The sequence below is a fragment of the Miniopterus schreibersii genome, assembly GCF_964146895.1.
Source record: "Miniopterus schreibersii genome assembly, chromosome: 6".
NCBI lineage: Eukaryota > Metazoa > Chordata > Mammalia > Chiroptera > Miniopteridae > Miniopterus > Miniopterus schreibersii.
Genome location: NC_138107.1, coordinates 87179534 through 87197860, shown reverse-complemented (window position 1 = coordinate 87197860; position 18327 = coordinate 87179534). Strand labels below are relative to the sequence as shown.

Below are 18327 nucleotides of genomic sequence, written 5' to 3'. Positions count from 1 at the left end.
ACCTGCTGTGCTGTTTTCCGCAGCAGCTGCACCATTTGACGTTCCCACAGCAGTGCACAGGGCCCCGGTTTCGGGGTGGACACATCTGGTGTGTGACTGAGGCGACGGCTTCCCACCGAATAGCCCACGGGCTTTGGACACAATCATCTTGTATCATCAAAAGAAACTCCTGAAAGGCAGGGGCCTTTTTAAAATTTATAATAAATCATAATTTTCTCCAGTTTCCTACTTGTGCCCATAGAAGCCACAAACATGCTCATTCTAATTTATTTTACAGCGTTTATTTGTGTCAATGCGTGTTTACAATAATCCTTCTGCAAAAACCGTTTAGACTCTGAGCACCAACCAACAGCTACGATGTTGTCTGTCTCTTGCCTGGAGGATGTTCGCACCCTGGGAAGCATTCCCCATATCCCCATATCCCCGTGTCCCCGTGTCCCCATGTCCCACGTCCCCAGCTGGGATCCTCACACTCAGACAACTGGGAGAGAGACCCAGTGCTCCCCCTGTTCCCTCGGGCTCTCTCTTCAGGGACCTGATCACCATGGGTTGGCACAAAACGCACAAAAAGCGTTTTCTCACAGCCAACACCACAGGTCACTTTTGTCTTTTAGCCACGGTGGCTGGGAGACAGGACGTGTCCAGTCCTGAGTCTTCAAAGGAAACCAGCTCCTGGGGCTTCCAGGGGGCTCCCCCAAAGCCATGCCTGCCGTAGGAAATGACCGCCAAGGTCAACACAGACACTATCATCTCAGCTCAAACACACCTTAGAACAGAGGTTTCCTGGTTCCAGGGACAAAAGAGTGTGGCTGGCTAGTAATTAACTTAGTCCAAGGACAAAGGGACACTCTCAACAAGAGAGTTCCCCTCCCTTCCTTTGCATTTGGCTCCATGAATCCCCCAGTTTTGACTGGTGGGGAGACCGTTTCTAAGGCACCCCAGAGAAGGGGGTTGATAGGGGCCAAGTGTCCCCAGGGAAACGGAGCCCATCAAATCGATTAGTCAGGGTTCTTAAGAGAACAGACCAGGCAAGTCACTGTGTGGCGTGGTGACTCAGGGAGCAGGAGGTAAACAGAGGCGAGGCGGGGTCAGGGTGAGTTAGGAAGGCCCGAGACACCGGAGTCAGACCCGAAGGTCCACCGCGGTTACTCTGCGTCTGCGACTAGAGTCAGGTTCAGAGGCTGTAGGGAGGGGTGGTCCAGAGCAGGGGTGGGGTGGGACCCGGGAGATTTCCCCTTGAACTGGCTGTGTGTGCGCATTTGAAGACTTTTGCTACATACATCAAATGTCCAACTGTCCTTTGGAATGGGTTACAAATTAACTCCACCAACACACCGCCAGAGAGTTCGCTTTTTTCCTACCCTCGTGGCCACACCCAGCTCTCTGTCCCTCTCTGTCTCTCACACCACACACACCATTGCACATGGACCATGTCTCTCAAAGTTGATCAGCAAAAGATATCTCAAGGCTGTTTTATAGGCATTTCTTTGAGTAGTGAGATCGGCCATGTTTCCATGTTTATTGGCAATTTTATTTTTATTACAAAGGAACTATTGTTATCCTTTGCCCATTTTCCTCTTAGAACACCCCCTTCTTCCGTAAATCTGTAAGAGTCTTTTACGTGCTAAGACTGTTACCCCTTTGCCTAGCATGTAATCCTCAAATTGGTTTTGGTCATTGGCCTTTTAATTTCTCATTTGGTACTTTTAAAATATAAAAGACAGCCCAGCTGGAGTGGCTCAGTAGTTGCGCGTCGACCTGGGATCCAGGAGATCGAGGTTGGATCCCCAGTTGGGGCACACGCCCGGGTTGCAGGCTCCTCGATCTCCAGCAGGGGGCGCCCAGGAGGGAGCAGATCAATGACTCTCATCATTGATGTTTCTCTCTCTCTCCCTCTCTACCTTCCTCTCTCTGAAATCAATAAAGTCATATTTTTTAAAAAATAAAATAAAATATAAGAATTATTTTTAAAATTTAAGTGAGCAAATCTATATGTTTTTCTTTATGGTTTCTTCTTTGGTGTTGTGTTACGAAGGCCTAAAAGCCAAAGTCATGTAAATGCTGACCTATATCACCTTCTAGTGTTTCAAATGGTTTTATTTTCCACCTTTAAATAATTCAACCGGAACACATGAGATGTAAATTATAGGGTATTGACTGAATTCCCCACCTTCTAGGGGGTATTCAGGGCTGTCTCCATGCTCGCGGGGTAACTCTGGAGTGATTAAGTTAGGCCTTGGGTCCTGATCAAATATCTCTGGGTAGCACCAAAATAATGCAGCCTCGCATGTCTCTGCCCATCCCGGCCCTGCTTCCTTCTTCCCACCCACCAGTTCCCCCAGCTCCATCCCCGGGTCCTCCTCAGCTTCCCGTGGAACTTGGGCGGGGCCGGGAGCCTGGGGCCAAACACAAGCAAGTGCCGTCTGATCTCCGGGCACACCCGTGGCATGTGCGCATTGCAGCCCCTGGACCATGCTCTTGTCTCCCACGTCTCACTCCTCCGTCTCACCTCCACTGACTGCTTCCCTCCGCATCCTGGAGGAATTTCTCAGGTTCACCCTCTGATTCACCAACTTGGTTTTCAGTAACATCAGTTCAATCTGCTCCCTGTTGCCTCTGTTGCTTTTCTAGATTTTTTTCCTTCTAAAAGTAACATATCCATTAATTTTTTTTTTTCTTTTTCATGACTTCACTGTCTTCTAGAAACTTGGAGGGACCATGAAGTAGAGGTTTTCCTGAGGTTTCTCCCTTTTGGTCAGAGGAACTCTTTTAAAAGGAAACATTTGCGATGCTATTTCAAATTGATTGCTGTCTTGAACTCCTAAATCTTTTTAACGTTTGGTTGTTTTCTCCGCTCATTTCTTTTTTGCGGATGAAATCTACATTTTCCCGCAGAATTAGTAGATGAGATCGTTAGAATTACCCAGCCTCTTCCCACGGAGAGGGCGGCCCAATATTACACAGCTGTCCTTTAGAGCAAGGCCAGCCGAGAACAAGATCCCGCATCGGCCTTGGGGGATGGTGGCGGGGGAGGGGGACAGTCCGTCCCAGTCTCCTTCGTCCTGGAAATCTGTCTGTCTCGTGTCCCAAGGGAGCAGCCCTTGGCTTGGGCCCTCGGACACCAGTGCTCCAGTCCAGACACACTGAGCCGTGTCTCCAGCTCTGAACAGCATCAGCCGTGTCAGGAGCAGCTGGTCCCCGGGACCACACTGGAAACGGAAAAACGTTCCAGGACCTCCAAATTCCAAGAGATGGTGGGTCTCAAGTTCTTTTCCCAGATCCCAAGGCAATGGTTCTCCATGCCCTTGCATTTGGTCCTAAGATCTTCACCTTGTTTTGACGCCAGCCACAGAGCTGTCCACAGTAGCGGGGGGAGTGGGGAAAGCGTGTGCCTGAAAGAATTTCAGAATTTCTCGTGGCTCTCTATTGGGATTTACATTGTCACTTGAAGGTTTGACCATAATTTTGTTAAGAACGTGATAAAGTAGAAACTGTTGCATAATTTCTAATTTTTCAGTATGAAGGTGTATCATTTTGAAATATCATTTTATTTTTTTAATCTTTCAAGGGGATAAACAATTCTGTGACATTTCTGCCCAAGGCACACCTTCGTGGCCTGTTGAGCAGCCGGGCCCAGGGCCGCAGCCCGGCGTTGGCGTTTTGCGTCACGGCTGGGGCCACACTCTCGGGCCTCCCTGCCCCTCTGTCCACCGCCCCCCACCCTGCATAGCTCTTTTCCCCTGGGCCCAAGCAGCTGGGCATCCTCTATTCCCAGCCTCCCGCCTCAGCTGGGGTCGGGCCCTGAGAGGTCTGACCTGGGTTTCCAGATCACTTCAGTTCTGGAGGCCAACATGTTTTCATTTAAAATGACCAAACCCTCACCGTCATATTCTTTACGCATCTGTTTCTTATCTGTGATTGTTAGCCGTGGCGCTAAGCTAACCCTGACGGCAGAACGCGCATTAGTCGTGTTGGACACTTAACAGAACACCTTGTAAACTTTATTAGAAACTCGTGTGCCCTTTTCTCTGGCACAATCCCTATTCCTTGTTCCACTCGAGTATTCTCATGGACTCTTTTTATAGTCTCAACTTATTCCGATTGACTGTAATTACTGTTTTATGATGTTGAAGTCGTTCCTGCTGGCCACTGCGAACCCTCCATATTTAGGCGCCTTTGTCTTCTAAACGCGGCCTTTGCCGTCCCTGACAGCCATTTCCCCATGCTTGTGGGATTTTCAACATGTCTTGTTCCTTGGCCCCTAGCCACAGCAGCCCTTCTTGAAATCTTAATTTTTTCCCCAGCCAATTATATACAAGAGACTAAAATCCGGGCTCCTGGAGTGCACACGAGATGGTCCACGGGCTCTGACAGCAGGGAGCCCAGAGGCAGCTTCAGCCACTGAAAGTGTAAATGTTTTCAAGATACTAGGCAAAAAATTCAAATTTGAACTGAGCCTAAGATCAGGCCACAGAAGCCCTGCCTCCCACAGGTGAGCCACCAAATGTCTGAAGAGCTCTTTCTAATGGAGAAAATATTCTAGATTGTATTAATCATGTCAATGACAGGGACTGTGACACCAGAGCAGATAACAGCCATTCTTTGAACAGTTAAAGGAGTCTGGGCCTCCAGGCTGGACAGGAACTGCAGAGGGTGGTCTGTGAGCACCGCACCTGGGGTCCACATACCAGCGGTGGACGGTGGTCCTTCACCCCAACCACGACGGCCCTGGGCCACGTCACGCTCCTCCCCCCACACGGGAGAGCCACTAGCTACTCCACACACTCACGGCACCTCTGAAGCTGCCTCGGGTCCATCTGCTCAGGAGCCATCCAGCCATTTACACCCTCCCAGGCCCTGCTGGTTGGATGACCCTCCTGTGGGCATCATGGTCACTAGGACAACAGGGCAGGTCCCCTCTGCTCGCAGGCCCTCACCTTTGTTTGGAGGGTCAGCCAGTTTTGAGTAGTTACTAAGGGTGTGTATATATATATTTGCAGTGTATGTGACAGTTACTACACATTAATATTATCTTATTAAACATACACATGACACAGAGTGTAGCTAACATACGGAGGCCTCTCTCGTTACTCCCTCCCTCCCTCCCCTGTGGATTCCTCTCCCTGGAGGAGTGTTCTGGCCCAGGCATGGCAGCAATCTTTTTTCTTGTATCTGTTCTCAATTGATAAGATCCAGAAACAGAAGAGGGGTGACAATTTAGACCTTCAAGCCTCCGGCAATGGCATGCTCAATGCACAAGAGTCAGGAGTCAAGTTCATAAGAAAGCAGGAGGCTGCGTCAGAAGGTCCCTCAGGTTCCGTCCTGTGGGAGAAGTTATTGGGCTCTGGAGCCAGAGGAGGCAAACCTCTGGCCACCTTCTAGGAATGACAGCTTGTCTTTCCCATGAAGCGAGACAGCGTGAGCCGGGGACCACAGAGGCGCAGGTGCCCCTTGTAACCTCGCTGGGGGAGACGGTGCTCTCGTCGGGTACTGAGCACTCACGCCGGGCTGGGCAGGAGGGGTGAGCTGGGTCCTGCGGACTCTTACCAAACAAAACGGGGGGCAGGCCTTGCAGACCTCTATCAGCCTGAAGACCAGGAAGGGGGCGATGACCCCCCAGGTTACACACGGAGGAGCGCACCATCCTGCCAAGGTTCCCGACAACATCCAGGGAACACAAAAGACAGCATCCCTGTGACTCAGCTTTCCAAACGTTAACCTTGTCTTAGAGCAGACGCGGTGGGACCCTGCCCCTGCCCATGAGGCCCCTGCGGATCCCTTCTTTACTGTTACTTAGGGCCTTCCTCGTCTTAGCAAATACATTTTTGCCATCAATTCACCTTGGGTAAGAATACGGCTCTTGCTGCGTCTGTTTGCATTTCCCCTGCTGTGCTCTCAGGCATTCTTTCGAGTCATCCTTTCTGGAGGAAAGTTGTGCTTCAACTATGCAACAAACCGTTTACATTTGTTTAAATGTGACAAATGTCTGGTCTTAATCCTGTCATTGGTTTTTATGTTGTGCTCTCTATTGTTTCTAGTCCTTTACTTTTCCATGCGTGTCTTTCTGATCGCTGGCGGGTAGAGGCCACATAAAGGCATGTCCAGGAATGTTCAGTGGCAACTGTACTGTAACCACCCGACTCAAAACAGCCCAAGTGGCCATGAGCTGAGCTGGTACATGGACCACAATCGTGGCCGATCCTCCCCCTGGCTTAGTGCTCGCGACAGGAAGGGATGAAGCCACTGGAGGCGCCCTGAGGGGCCGTCCTGGAAGCGCTGATGCTCACTGAGCTGGGCTGGCACACCGCTGTTCCAGTGCCACCCCTGCTGCCACCCTGTGCACTCACCTGACAGACGCGGGGTACAGCTCAGCATTCACCAGGCACGCCACCTGGGTCATGACGGCGATTCCCATCCGGCCGACACAAGCTACCACGGTGCTCAGCCAGCGCAGGCCTGGAGAGGAAAGGGGGGCTGTGCCCCCATCGCCACCTCCCTCGAGGTAACACAGACTCGGCGCTGAAAAGGCTGGACAATTCGCCTTATCTAACCTTCATTTCTGGATAAGTCAGCTGGGTCCCGAGAGAGTGGGGGCTTGAGAATCACGCATGAGGGGAGGCCCCACTGTGGACGGGAAAGAGTGTGATTTTTAAATTTCCTCTCTACCTCCTGTCGGCTGCATGACTTAGGGAGGCTGTTTGCTTCTTCGTGCCTCAGTTTTCCTCCTCTGAAAAATGGGAATCATTGTACCAGCTTATAGGCGAGATTTAGAGATAATATATGTCCAATGTCGACCATGGCCACTCCGTAAGGGCTGGCTTTTTAGTTATCATGCGAGAGCGTGGGGGCTGGTGAACCTGCGCGAGGAGAGGCGGGTCAAGGGCGAGGAGAGGGGGTCAAGGGCAAGGAGAGGGGGTCAAGGGCGAGGAGAGGGGGTCAAGGGCGAGGAGAGGCAGGTCAAGGGCGAGGAGAGGCGGGTCAAGGGCGAGGAGAGGCAGGTCAAGGGCGAGGAGAGGCGGGTCAAGGGCGAGGAGAGGCGGGTCAAGGGCGAGGAGAGGGGGTCAAGGGCGAGGAGAGGGGGTCAAGGGCGAGGAGAGGGGGTCAAGGGCAAGGAGAGGGGGTCAAGGGCAAGGAGAGGGGGTCAAGGGCGAGGAGAGGGGGTCAAGGGCGAGGAGAGGCAGGTCAAGGGCGAGGAGAGGCGGGTCAAGGGCGAGGAGAGGCAGGTCAAGGGCGAGGAGAGGCGGGTCAAGGGCGAGGAGAGGGGGTCAAGGGCGAGGAGAGGCAGGTCAAGGGCGAGGAGAGGGGGTCAAGGGCGAGGAGAGGGGGTCAAGGGCGAGGAGAGGGGGGTCAAGGGCACGCTCTGAGGAGGAGGAGAGTCATGGGGGAAGGACCAAGGACCTTACAAGCTGGAGAGAAGCATGTGTCACGATTTAGAAGGTCCTAGAGCAATGTAAGAAGAGGGCATCAAAACCAGAAGAGGTGCTCCAGAAAGGCCCTTAGCGAGCACCTCCCTTCACGGTACACGCGAGAGCGGGCCTTAGAGAGCACAGCCACGCTCCCTGCGGGTGACAAGGACGGCCACCGCTCACTGTAGAGCGAGGTGCCCGGCCCTGCCCTGAGCGCCGCACAGGCCCCCCCCACTCAGCTCCTGCAGGAATCAGGCTGCTGTACACGGGGCAGGGCCTCAAGGAACTTAACTAACCTCTCTGTGCCTCAATTCCCTCACCTGTAAGTGGGAAAATAACAGCACCTACATTGGTCTGTCTTGAGTTTTCATTAAGTTAATGGACAAGAAGTCCTCAGTGTGGTTCCCGGCACATAGTAAGCCCTCGGGAAAGACGAGCTTTTATCGCTGCCGTCACTGTCACCTTCCCAAGACCAAGTGTCCAGACACAACAAAGCAGAGACACCAGCCATGTCTCTCCGAGGCTGCACGGCGGCTCCCTCCAGCTCCTCGCACCGTCCCTAACGAGCGGCGCCCACTCTCTCTCTCCCACCACAAACCCCGCCGGACCCCCATCCGTGGTGCAGGAGAGAAGGGCCACGCTCCGGAATGTGGCACAGGGACAGGTGGGGACTGGCTCAGTCACTCTCACTCAAGGGACTTCAGAAACTTCCAGGTGTCACTTTTGGAAAAATTATATAATTTGGGAGGCTAGAAACATTTGACCATTACATCGGTATTTGCAACATAAGAAGTTATTTTGGTTGATGAGAAGGTGCTGTCTTCTCCCAGCCTATCAGCTCCCAAACTGACCTCACAGCTGGGGCTCCCCATGACGTACCCCCGGCCTGACAGAGCTGTGCCCAGACAAACACTGGGATGTTTCTGTTTCCAGCCCCAAATTATTCCCAACTGGACAAAAGTGTCAAGAAAAGAAGGAAGGTGCTCGGTGCCGCTCAGTGAGTCTCGACCAGCCGGGTGCCCCTCCTGGCCCTTTGGCCAGTTAACCGGGAACAGAAAGGCACCTGCGATAACCTCGGTTTTCGTGCCCAGAGAAGTTACCAAGTGTTCAGCGCTGCCACCTGCTGGCAGGGCCCATGAATTGCACATTGAAATAGCCACAGGATGCCGAGCTTTTCCTGTATCCAAGCCCTTCACACATATTATCCCATGAATTCTCCCAACAGGCCTATGAGACAGGTAGTATTATTGGCCTCATTGGCTAATGAGGAAACTGAGTCACAGAGAGGTTACAAAGCTTCCTGAAAGCCAGGGAGTGCTGGGCGGGCCTCCCGAGCTGCAATAATAAGAGGCAGGTGGGAGAAGGCCTCCTGGGCCCAGCGGGTGGGGCCCCCTGGGCCATGAAAAGAAATTTGATTTTACTCTCAGAGGAGTAGGAAGCCAGTGGACAGTGTGAACAGGGGAGTGACCAGGTCAGTTAAGCTTGAAAAGGGTCCCTTCGCCCCCATGTGACCTGAAGAAAGAGGGTGGGGCCTGGGAGGGGGTGCAGGCTTTGGGGAGGGGAGGGGTGAATGGGTGAAAGCACACATGTTCACGAGGGTCCTTATCCGTGGAGGACACAGGCACCAACACCGTCGGGCAGGGTGTGCGACGGTCTGCGCCGCAGGGAGGCTCCAGGAGCCGCTGGAATCTCACCCGCCCTCGATGCTGAGCCGGGACGTGGCTGGTGCCAAGGTGGGCGCGTGGGCTCTGAGGCAACCTCGGGGGCCCTTCCTCCTTTCACGCGTCTTACTGCTGACCACGCATATGTGGAACCTCTGCGTACGAAAGCAAGGCCTTCCCTGCATATTCAGTCCCCAGGGGAGAAAGAGGATGTCCTTCTACGCGCTCTTCGACCACTCGAAAACCACCTCACGTTCCTTGCCGCGTTTCTCTTTTCCCCGAGTTGTCCCACTGTCTGACCTGTACCCGGGTGCGGCGGCTCCGGCTCCGGCGGGAGGTGGGGACGGGCCCCTGTCTGGGAAGGTGAGGCGGGGCCCTTACCCCAGGAACATCAGGATGCGGGTGTGCTTCCTGAGCTGCGGTGTGCGGAGCAGGTCTGCGAACGAAGGGCTCAGCTTCTCCGTGACCTCCTCCTCGAGAGGGAGCATCTAGGAGGGAGTCAGAACGTCACCATATCCTAGCTGCCAGGAGGGGGAAAGCCCTTGGGAGGGGGGTCCTGACATCGCCATCACTGTGGTTGCCCTCCAAACCTATCTCCCCACATTTGGCCAGTCCCCCCTGCTCCCCAAGGCAGCCCCAGAGTCATAGACCCAACCCAAAACTCAGCAACAGGAGAAGCCCCCGGCTAGCTTGTCACCTTCAAGTCAGCAGGAGGCAGTTTGCCATTCTTCTGGGCGATATGTTCCATTATCTTTATTGCTTGAATGTTTCTCTTTTGGGACAACAGCCATCGGGGAGACTCGGGCACCCACCTGTGAACACAGGTCACCAGTACATGTCATTTTCCTCAGGGCTGGCCTGATGTTAATGCTGACCAGTGACAAGTATACTCATGTTTCTGTGTCTGAATATTGCTGGCCGGTCACAAGATAACGCATGTCTGCACTTACACTAATTTAAGAAATTTTAAAGCCTGAAAGCAATTTAGAGTTTTAAAAGAGCAGAAAAGTAGGTGGCCACACGGGCAAGTTCTGGCTCCAAATCGCAGGTCGGCAAGGTGTTAGGCTCTGATTGGAGCAGCCCACCCACCGGCCCCTCGTTTCACACTGACAAGGAGAGGCAGGCTCTTCCTGAATAAATGAACCACACGAAGGGGCCAGCCTTCATTTAGAGAGATTGGGTCCACCTAGTTCTACCCACAGATAAGCTATGTCCCCAGCGAAACGGTGACAAAAGGTGCATGGCTGAGATATTTCTCTCGGCCTCTCTCCGCTGCCCCCTCCTCTCCCCCACAGTGAACACTCCTGTCTATGGCTTATTCCCGCCGACCCTGCCAAGTGCTCACAGCTGAGAAGATTAACACCTCCTTGGGGCTGGGTTTGTTTCTTGATGGCTTAGCATGCACATTCCCCAGGGAACGCAGATGCCGGCCTGTGGCTCTGGGTTCAGACACCTTTATCCAGGGGATGCAAATTGAAGGAGGCTGTTTGAAGGCAGGGAGCTCCCTGCATAATGTGGGCCAGCCTACAACATTAGGACACCCCAATGGCCTGTGCACGTGGCCACCAGGACCGTTTGGGGGCTGGCCGGTTGCCGGCCGAGGTCAGAGCTCCGCCTCAGTGAGCCAAGCGTGGCCCCGGGAATGGACGCGCACACAGCGCCAGTAGCAGAGCAGGAAGGGTGGGGTGGCACCGAGACTGCCAGCTGCAGCTCCCGCCAGTGGCGCAGGGCGTAGGCCAGCCCGCAGAGTAGCACGGGTCCCGCCGTACAGGCCACCTGGTACAGGACTGTCACCGTCCGTCTGTAGCCAAGGCCCACGGACTCTGTGCCTGGAACGGGAGACACGTCACCGTCCGGGCTCCTGACACCCAGCACCCTTATTCCTACTTTCTTCTAAGAGATAGTTTTCCTGAATCAAGACGCTTATCTCCTCTTATTTCCTCTGATGTCTTCTCTCCTAACTCTTGAGTGTCCTTCAAACCAGTTGAGTTTGTTGGATTTTGGGGGGAGATGCTGGTTTGTTCATATTTAAAATTTTAAGATACTCCCCCACCTGTCTCCCTGCTTCCCCCGCCCACTGCTGTAAACACATAGATTGGTTAATGTGAAACTTTGATCTGGTTTAAATGGTTATTTACGTGTCTCGAAGGGAGGGAGGGAGGGAGGGAGGGAGGGAGGCCATCTGACCACACCCTGCCCAGTCACACAGACAACAAATACAGTTAGAGTCACCACCATCTCTCCGGACCCCACAAACATCTCCTGCCCCCAAAACACCCACCTCCACGTCTGGCCCCAACCCATTCTCCACTCCCGACCTCCTCGGACACCAGGCGAGCGATGCTCACTCACGGGTAGCCGGCCGTCCAGCCGCCCTTGCTGACCAGCCCCTGCAACAGGCGCAAGAGCGGCAGGGACGTGTAGTCCGGGGCGATGGCCACGAGGGCCCCGAGACGGCTCTGGTGAGGGCGGTGGCCAGGAGACACAAGTTCCAGCCAAACCTTCAGAGGCAAGGACACAGGGAGGTGAGGCGGGGTGCTGGGTGTTCAGGGCAGGTGGCCCGAGGGCCCCGATCGGAGGCACACAGCGCCGCTTCCCTGCGGGACCGCGGGGTGCGGGGTAGAGCCGTCCCACCCCAAGGCCCAACCTCATCTGCCCTCAGCAAACTGGCTCTCTCGAGGTTAACCGCATCCCTCTTCGGAGGACGCCTGGTCCCGCAGCAACGTGGCACCTCAGCCCCGGGTGGGCCTTGCTGGGAACAGGCCGCCCCACAGTCACCCACCAGCAATCACAGCGGCTCTCCCGGGAGCGCTCAGCGCTGATCGTGTAACTATTGAGGATTATTTTCCTTTCTTTGTCTCATGAGTAAAATGGGCAAGTCGTTGGCTAAAGCGTCACCCCGCATGCTTTGCTGCTGCGTCCTTTCACGCGCGTCCCGCAGCTCTGGCGGGGAGACAGGACTCCAGGCCCGCGCCCGCTGGGCGGCAGTGGCCTCGCCCGCACGCGCGGCTCCCTTGGCCAGGCAGGTTCTCGGCTTTCCTCCATCAGCCTCCTTCCTGGACTCCATGTCGCTGCATGTGTCTGCTCCATCTCCCGCCCCTGCCCCACGCCCCCCGCGCCAGCCAGCAGGCTCCCTCCACCTTTGTCAATGTAGAAACCCCGTCAGAAGCGCATCGTCTCACCTCCTCCACCCTTTCCCGTGTCACCTACCAAAGCCGCTGCACAACGGGGTGTTTTTAGTGTTTTCTAAAGGATAGTTGTGTTTTTTGTTTTTGTTTAAATATATCTTTATTGATTTCAGAGAGAGGAAAGGAGAGGGAGAGAGAGAGAGAAACATCAATGATGAGAGTCATTGATCGGCCGCCTCCTGCAGGCCCCTGACTGGGGATCGAGCCCGCAACCCGGGCCTGTGCCCTGACCGGGAATTGAACCCCGATCGCCTGGATCCTAGATCGACGCTCAGCCGCTGAGCCACGCCAGGCCGGGCACAAAGTAATTTTCCAAAAAATGTAGCAAAAGAAACATGACATGTTTTCCAAAATTGGTCAAAAACCCTTAAGTGCCTATTAATTGCACATTTAATCATGCACATTCCACCAGTAATTATGCAAATTCTGTCATGAATGGTGGAGCTGTGAGTGGCCACATTAGAAGAGCAAAGACACAGAGGTGAGAAAGCGGGCACCTTGGGCAGCAGGTGCTCTAGCTCCGTGTGCAGGAGGGACCGGGGGCTGGGGGACACTCAGGGGGGCCATGTGCCCAGAGCCAGGAGAGGGGAGGGGTTGAGGTCGGCCTGGGGAGGTCTGTTCTGTTTGGGTTTAGAGGAGGTCCCATGTGTCTGGCACCAGCATGGGTGATGCCGCACACACCTGGGCACAGGGAAGGCCCAGCTGGGGAAGCATCATCACCCCCTCTTTAGAGCTCGAAGGGGAGAGAGAAGAATGGAGCACTGGGGAGAGGAGGGGGTCTGGAGGGGGGAAGCCAGCCCCACCCCTCCCATTCTTGGCACAGCGCTGTCAGGGGGTTGCCTGGGGACACACCCTTCCTTTCCTCCCTGTGGATTCCTGTCCCCTCCCTACCAGGCGCCCCTGTGGGGTGTGATGGCAGGCCAGTTACTCAGCAACTGTGGGCCTCCGTTTCCCTGTCCTGCCTCACTCACAGAGCTACCATGACCACTGAAGGGGAGAAATCGAGTGAGAGCTGTTCTGGTGAGTAACGATCCATTCAACTTTCACCGGGAGGTTTTATTACCCACCACCTTTCAACCTCTGAAGTGGCCCCTTGGAGCCATGTCCTAGTTCCGGCCTCGGGGGTCAATCACTGAGTCCCTGGGCTCTGCCCTCAGGCAGCCTGGCTTCCTGTCTGACTGACCGCTACTTCCTTGACGGGAGCACTTCTAAAAATAAAATATAGGTAACACTCCATGTCACCACTGACGTTCAGAAACTCCCAGTGAGCCTGCCCTGTGGCCTGCCCTGCAACCCGGCCCTGCCGTCTGCTCCCAGGAGGAGTTCCGCTGGGGGCAGGCGTGGGGGGGGCAGCTGCCAATCAGATCTCCGTCCCTCCCAGTGCTGACATTTTCCCCTTTAAAATTCAGCTGGAAGCACCCTTCCCCAGGGCTTCCCCTGCCTGCAGGGACAGGTCACCCCAGAGGTCATCTGCCTGCCCAGGGTCCGTATCTCCAGCTGCCCAGCTGCCTCCCTGTAGCCTCCACCCACACCGTCCCAGAGGCATTCTTCGTACACTACGCGTCACTGCAGGGCAGGAACTGGGTGCTGCCTTTGTTTTCATCTTTACAATCAGCGTCTCTGCAGCTGTCCCTGCTGCCCCCCGAAATGTCCTGGATCCACCTTGCCCCCTGCTGTGTGCAGAAGCCCCGACCCTCACAGAGCTGGAGCAAAGGGCCTCTGGCCTCACCTGCCAACACGCCTGCCCCAGAAAACTGCCCTGGGCTCCACTGAGGACCTGTGTCTGGATTCACCTGCGAGGCTTGTACACCTGCCGTGTCCCCTGCCCTGCCAAACTGGCACCCAGCCGCTGCCGGTGACATCTGTGCACACCGGGGGGACGGGCGGGCCCCTGGGAAAAGCCTGGGGCGCCCACGGCAGGTCACTGCCCCTGCTGGGTTTACCAAGGCCAGGGATGGCCAAGCTCACCCAGTCAAGAGAACCACCCGAGTCCCTGTCAGAATAGATCCCCGTGGGTCCTGTCCAGCGGGTCACAGACCAGAATCCTGGTGACCCCCGGATCAGGCGAGTTTGGAAACGGTAATGTGAGCGCTGCTCTCACCTTGGGCTGAAGGTCAAGGTCAGGGGCCCCTAGGCTGGTGTGGCGCTGTGGATGGCGCTGCAGCTGAGAGGGCAGGGCCCCTAGAGGGGGCAGGAACTGCACGTCCCTCCTCCCTCCCCCTACGACCCCTGCCGGTCTCCCAGAAGGTGACGCTGATTCAGACACAGTGGCTCCCTGTCCTCCTTTCAGCAAGTTCCAACGTCCAAGGCATGGCTCATTTAAAGATTATTTCTGCAGAAATGAGTAACTAAAGTAAATTCTCCGCCTGGTCGGGCATGGCTCAGCAGTTGAGCGTCGACCTAGGATCCAGGCAATCGGGGTTCGATTCCCTGTCAGGGCACATGCCCGGGTTGTGGGCTCGATCCCCACTCAGGGGCCTGCAGGAGGCAGCTGATCAATGACTCTCATCATTGATGTTTCTATCTCTCTCTCCCTCTCCTTTCCTCTCTCTGAAATCAATAAAGATATATATATTTTTTTAAATAAAGTGAATTCTCCAGGAACAAGTTTCAGCTTAGGATGTGTGGGGATGGGGGGCAATGGAATGAAGGGGCAGGGAGAATTCAGGAGGAGCCGTTCCTTCCAGGAGCCGCTTCCCCTGTAAGGCAAAATGCTCGTAGAACCCATTAAACTACGCAAACAAGGCCCTGACGCCAGGGTCCCACCCCACAGGCTGCAGGTGCAACTCGGTTTCTGCTTGGCCAGCGCTCTCACAGGACTCAGCTGAGCTTCACAACCCTGTGGGGCAGGTTATTATCACCCCTGGTTTATTGGTGAGGAAACCAGGGCTCAGAGAGGCTGAGGGACCTACTCAGTGATGCTCAGGGGGTCCAGGCATGGCTGGGATTCACACTGGCTCACTCCCAGGCCAGAGCAGCCTCCTCACCACCTCAGCGGCCAGCAATAAGCTGTCACATGTGCATGACTCCTGCAAGGAGGGAGGGGAACCCCAATTCCAATGGTGAGGAAGCTGGACCCCAGGTAAACTCTGCAGAGTCTTGGAGAAGCTGGGGTTGGGGGCAGAAAGAAGAGGAACCCCAGGCTCCTCGTAGACCCATGTCCGAACAGGCCAGCATTGTTTGGCTTGCAATGGCCTCTCTGAACCTCAGTGCCCTCCTCTGACACCCGGAGTCTGGGGAGGGTTCAACAGGGAAGAATGCCTAGTGCCCAGGCGGAGCCTGACCCATGCCACATGTCCCTCTCTCTTTCCTGACGTGAAACCAAACCTCACAGGATTTGTTGCAAATGTCTTCCCAGCCCCTGAAACCCACGCGCTCCCCAAAACGCAGAGCCTCGCTCACCTCGGTGACGATGGAGGAGCCGGCCGTGTCGTATTCCCAGCCGTGCCGACAGGGGCCCAGCGGCAGGTGGCTCCTGTCGGGGGCCAGGCCGGCCAGCGGGTCCGCGCAGCCCAGGGCGCTCTGGTTCCAGTCCACCTCGTAGCGGCGACACTGGCGGGGGAAGGCCTCGCCCGCGGGCCCCGGGCCGGGCACCGTGAGGTTCAGCTCCTGGGCCGGGCTCCAGCCGCATCGCAGGCTCAGCTCGGCCACGCCGGGCCTCAGGCAGCGGTGCTCGGGGGTGAAGCCCAGGAAGACGATGCCCACGTAGATGGGGGCGAAGGCAGCCGGCAGCAGGCACGGGGGCAGGAAGGCTGCTCTGGAACCGGCCGAATTCCCCGACCTGCTCCAGGACGTCACCTGCGGTGGGCACGGCGGGGCAGCACCCTTACCAGTTTGACGGACTGGCCTCGGCAGCAGCGGGCGGATCAATGTTCCCTGTGGGCTTCTCTGCAATGGGCCAGTTTGAAATTAAGTTGCTGTTACGCACGATGCACCGAGCCGCCCACCACTAGGAATAACCTTGAACCCGCGGCGCCAGCTCCTGGCACGGGTGGAGGGCGGGGGTGGCTTCCAAATTGTTTGCTTGGCCAGGAAGCAGGTCTACTCTCTGAACTACGGCTCTCAGAGCAGGAGGAAAGAGCCAGAGCCCCACGTCAACCAGCGTCTCCAGGGCTCTTCCGAGGGATCTATTTAAAAGCTTCTTTTGCCCTGGCCGGTGTGCCCAGTGGTTAGAGTGTTGGCTGCACACTGAAGGGTCTCAGGTTCAATTCCCAGCTAAGGGCATGTACCTGGATCGCAGGTTCGCTCCCTGGCTCTGGTCAGGGGACGTGTGGGAGGCAACCAATTGATGTGTCTCTCTCACAGCGATGTTTCTCTCTCCCCCCGCCTTCCACTCTCTAAAAAAAAAAAAAATCAATGGAAAAAAATATCCTCAGGTGAGAATTAATGACAAAAAGGGGGCAGGGAGGCTTCTTTTCATAATCCAGATAAATCAGACACAAAACTGACCAGGAGGCCCAGCTACAAGGGCTGTGAAACCCCTCAGCCCACAGCCCTTTAAGTAGTAGGCTCCGAGCCCCAGGGCGCAGCCCGGCTCTCAAGCCTGCTTCTGCCGAGCGCCCTGTGTTTGCCTTTCAGTCTCCAGGTGTCTCTCAGGGATCCTACAGCCAGAGTCTCGTGGAAAAGGGGAGCAGTGAACGGGCCCCGCCATCAGCAAGCCCGTGGCTGTCAGGGTGAAGGCCTCAGCCCCTCAGGAGCGCCTGCTCGGGGCTCAATTCCTCCTCCCAACAGCCTTCAGCACAGATGCCATTACCGTCCTGGTGCACAGCGGGGAAGACAGGGGCTCGGGGGGCAGCCGCTTTCCAAGTTCACAGTCATTAAGCCTGAACCACGCACGGCAGGAGTTCAGCCTACGAGGCCGTCTTGGCTCATGGCTCATGTGTCGGTTCATTTGTTGACTCGACAAATACGCATCGAGTCCCTGCACATTTCAAGCAGTGCTCGGCTCTGGGACACAGAGATGGGACCGTCCCTAACTCCCAACAGCTTACCATCCATGGGGACAGACTCACAGAGGGACAGCAGAGAGCACTAGGGGGGTCCCCCACCTGGTCCTCAGCCTGATGTGCTCCTCACAGCCAGCAAGTCGACGGGGTGCAGGGGGCTGGACAGAGGGTGAGGAAAGGCAGGAGGAGTGAGGCAGGCGGCAAGTGGCTCAGATGCCCCTGCCCCTGGTGTTTGTGCCCCAAGCACCCAGGGGCCAAGGGGGCAGAGGCAGGGGACAGCCTGTGGTGGCCGGGCTCCAGGCTCTAGGACTTCACCTGGGGCCACCTCGACCTCCTCAAGGAAACACAGAGCACTGGACCTGCTCACCACAGGGCAGAGCTGGGAGCGGGCAATCGGGTCCTCAGGCCTCTACCCCCCAAATGCAGGCAGAGTCCCTCACATCCTGCTCCTGCATTTTATCACGAGGGGCCCCAGGCTGAGAATGGTGAGGGGACTTGCCCAGAGTCAGTAAGAAGGGACCTGGATGGTAGCTGGTGTGGTTTTGGGCTCAGCGACAGCACTACTGGACAGAAAGCAGCCTCTGGGTTTACAGTTGACCAGTCCTCTGGCCTGGGGCACGTGGGACTGACTGGGGTGCGAGAGCCAAGGTCCCCAGACAGACCCATCTCCCACCGCCCTCGCCCGACTTTGCAGGCTCCTGGCTGCCATGAAACCACCTGAACCCTGGGGAATGACCTCAGGGCCTTCTGGCCACACAGGTGGGACCCCTAGGCCCAGGCCAGAGCTGCTGATAGGAGAAAACAAAGTGCCACCAGGCAGAAGACCCCTTCCCCGCCCCCATTTGGCCCAGGAGGACACGTGACATTAGGGGTGGGCCCTCCATGTGCACACAGGAGGGACAGGTAAGCAGAGGCACAGGTCGGGCTCCCCTTTTGTTTCTGGGACTCTGGTCTCTGGGCGCCGGGGGCGGGCTTCCAGCCCAGCAGTTTGGTAACAAACACGGCCCCTCCCTCGGGGACGGCAGCTCTGCGGTCCCTTCTCTATTCTGCCAGAGGGTGAGCGCTGGCAGGGGGTGTGGGGTGGGATGGGCAGAGACAATTCCCCGTGGCGGGCCCTTGGCACTCA

At 56.0% G+C, this 18327-nt stretch overlaps 1 protein-coding gene across 1 annotated transcript; it reads right to left on the bottom strand.

The window, feature by feature from the left end:
- Positions 1–9444: 9444 nt before the first annotated feature.
- Positions 9445–17253, bottom strand: LOC308559151 (solute carrier family 22 member 1-like; the record flags this gene model as incomplete). The annotated part of the gene is given in 6 exon segments (XM_081141438.1): positions 9445–9555; positions 10760–10868; positions 11420–11568; positions 15658–16009; positions 16011–16053; positions 17247–17253. Coding segments are annotated over 6 exon segments (771 nt in total).
- Positions 17254–18327: the final 1074 nt, after the last annotated feature.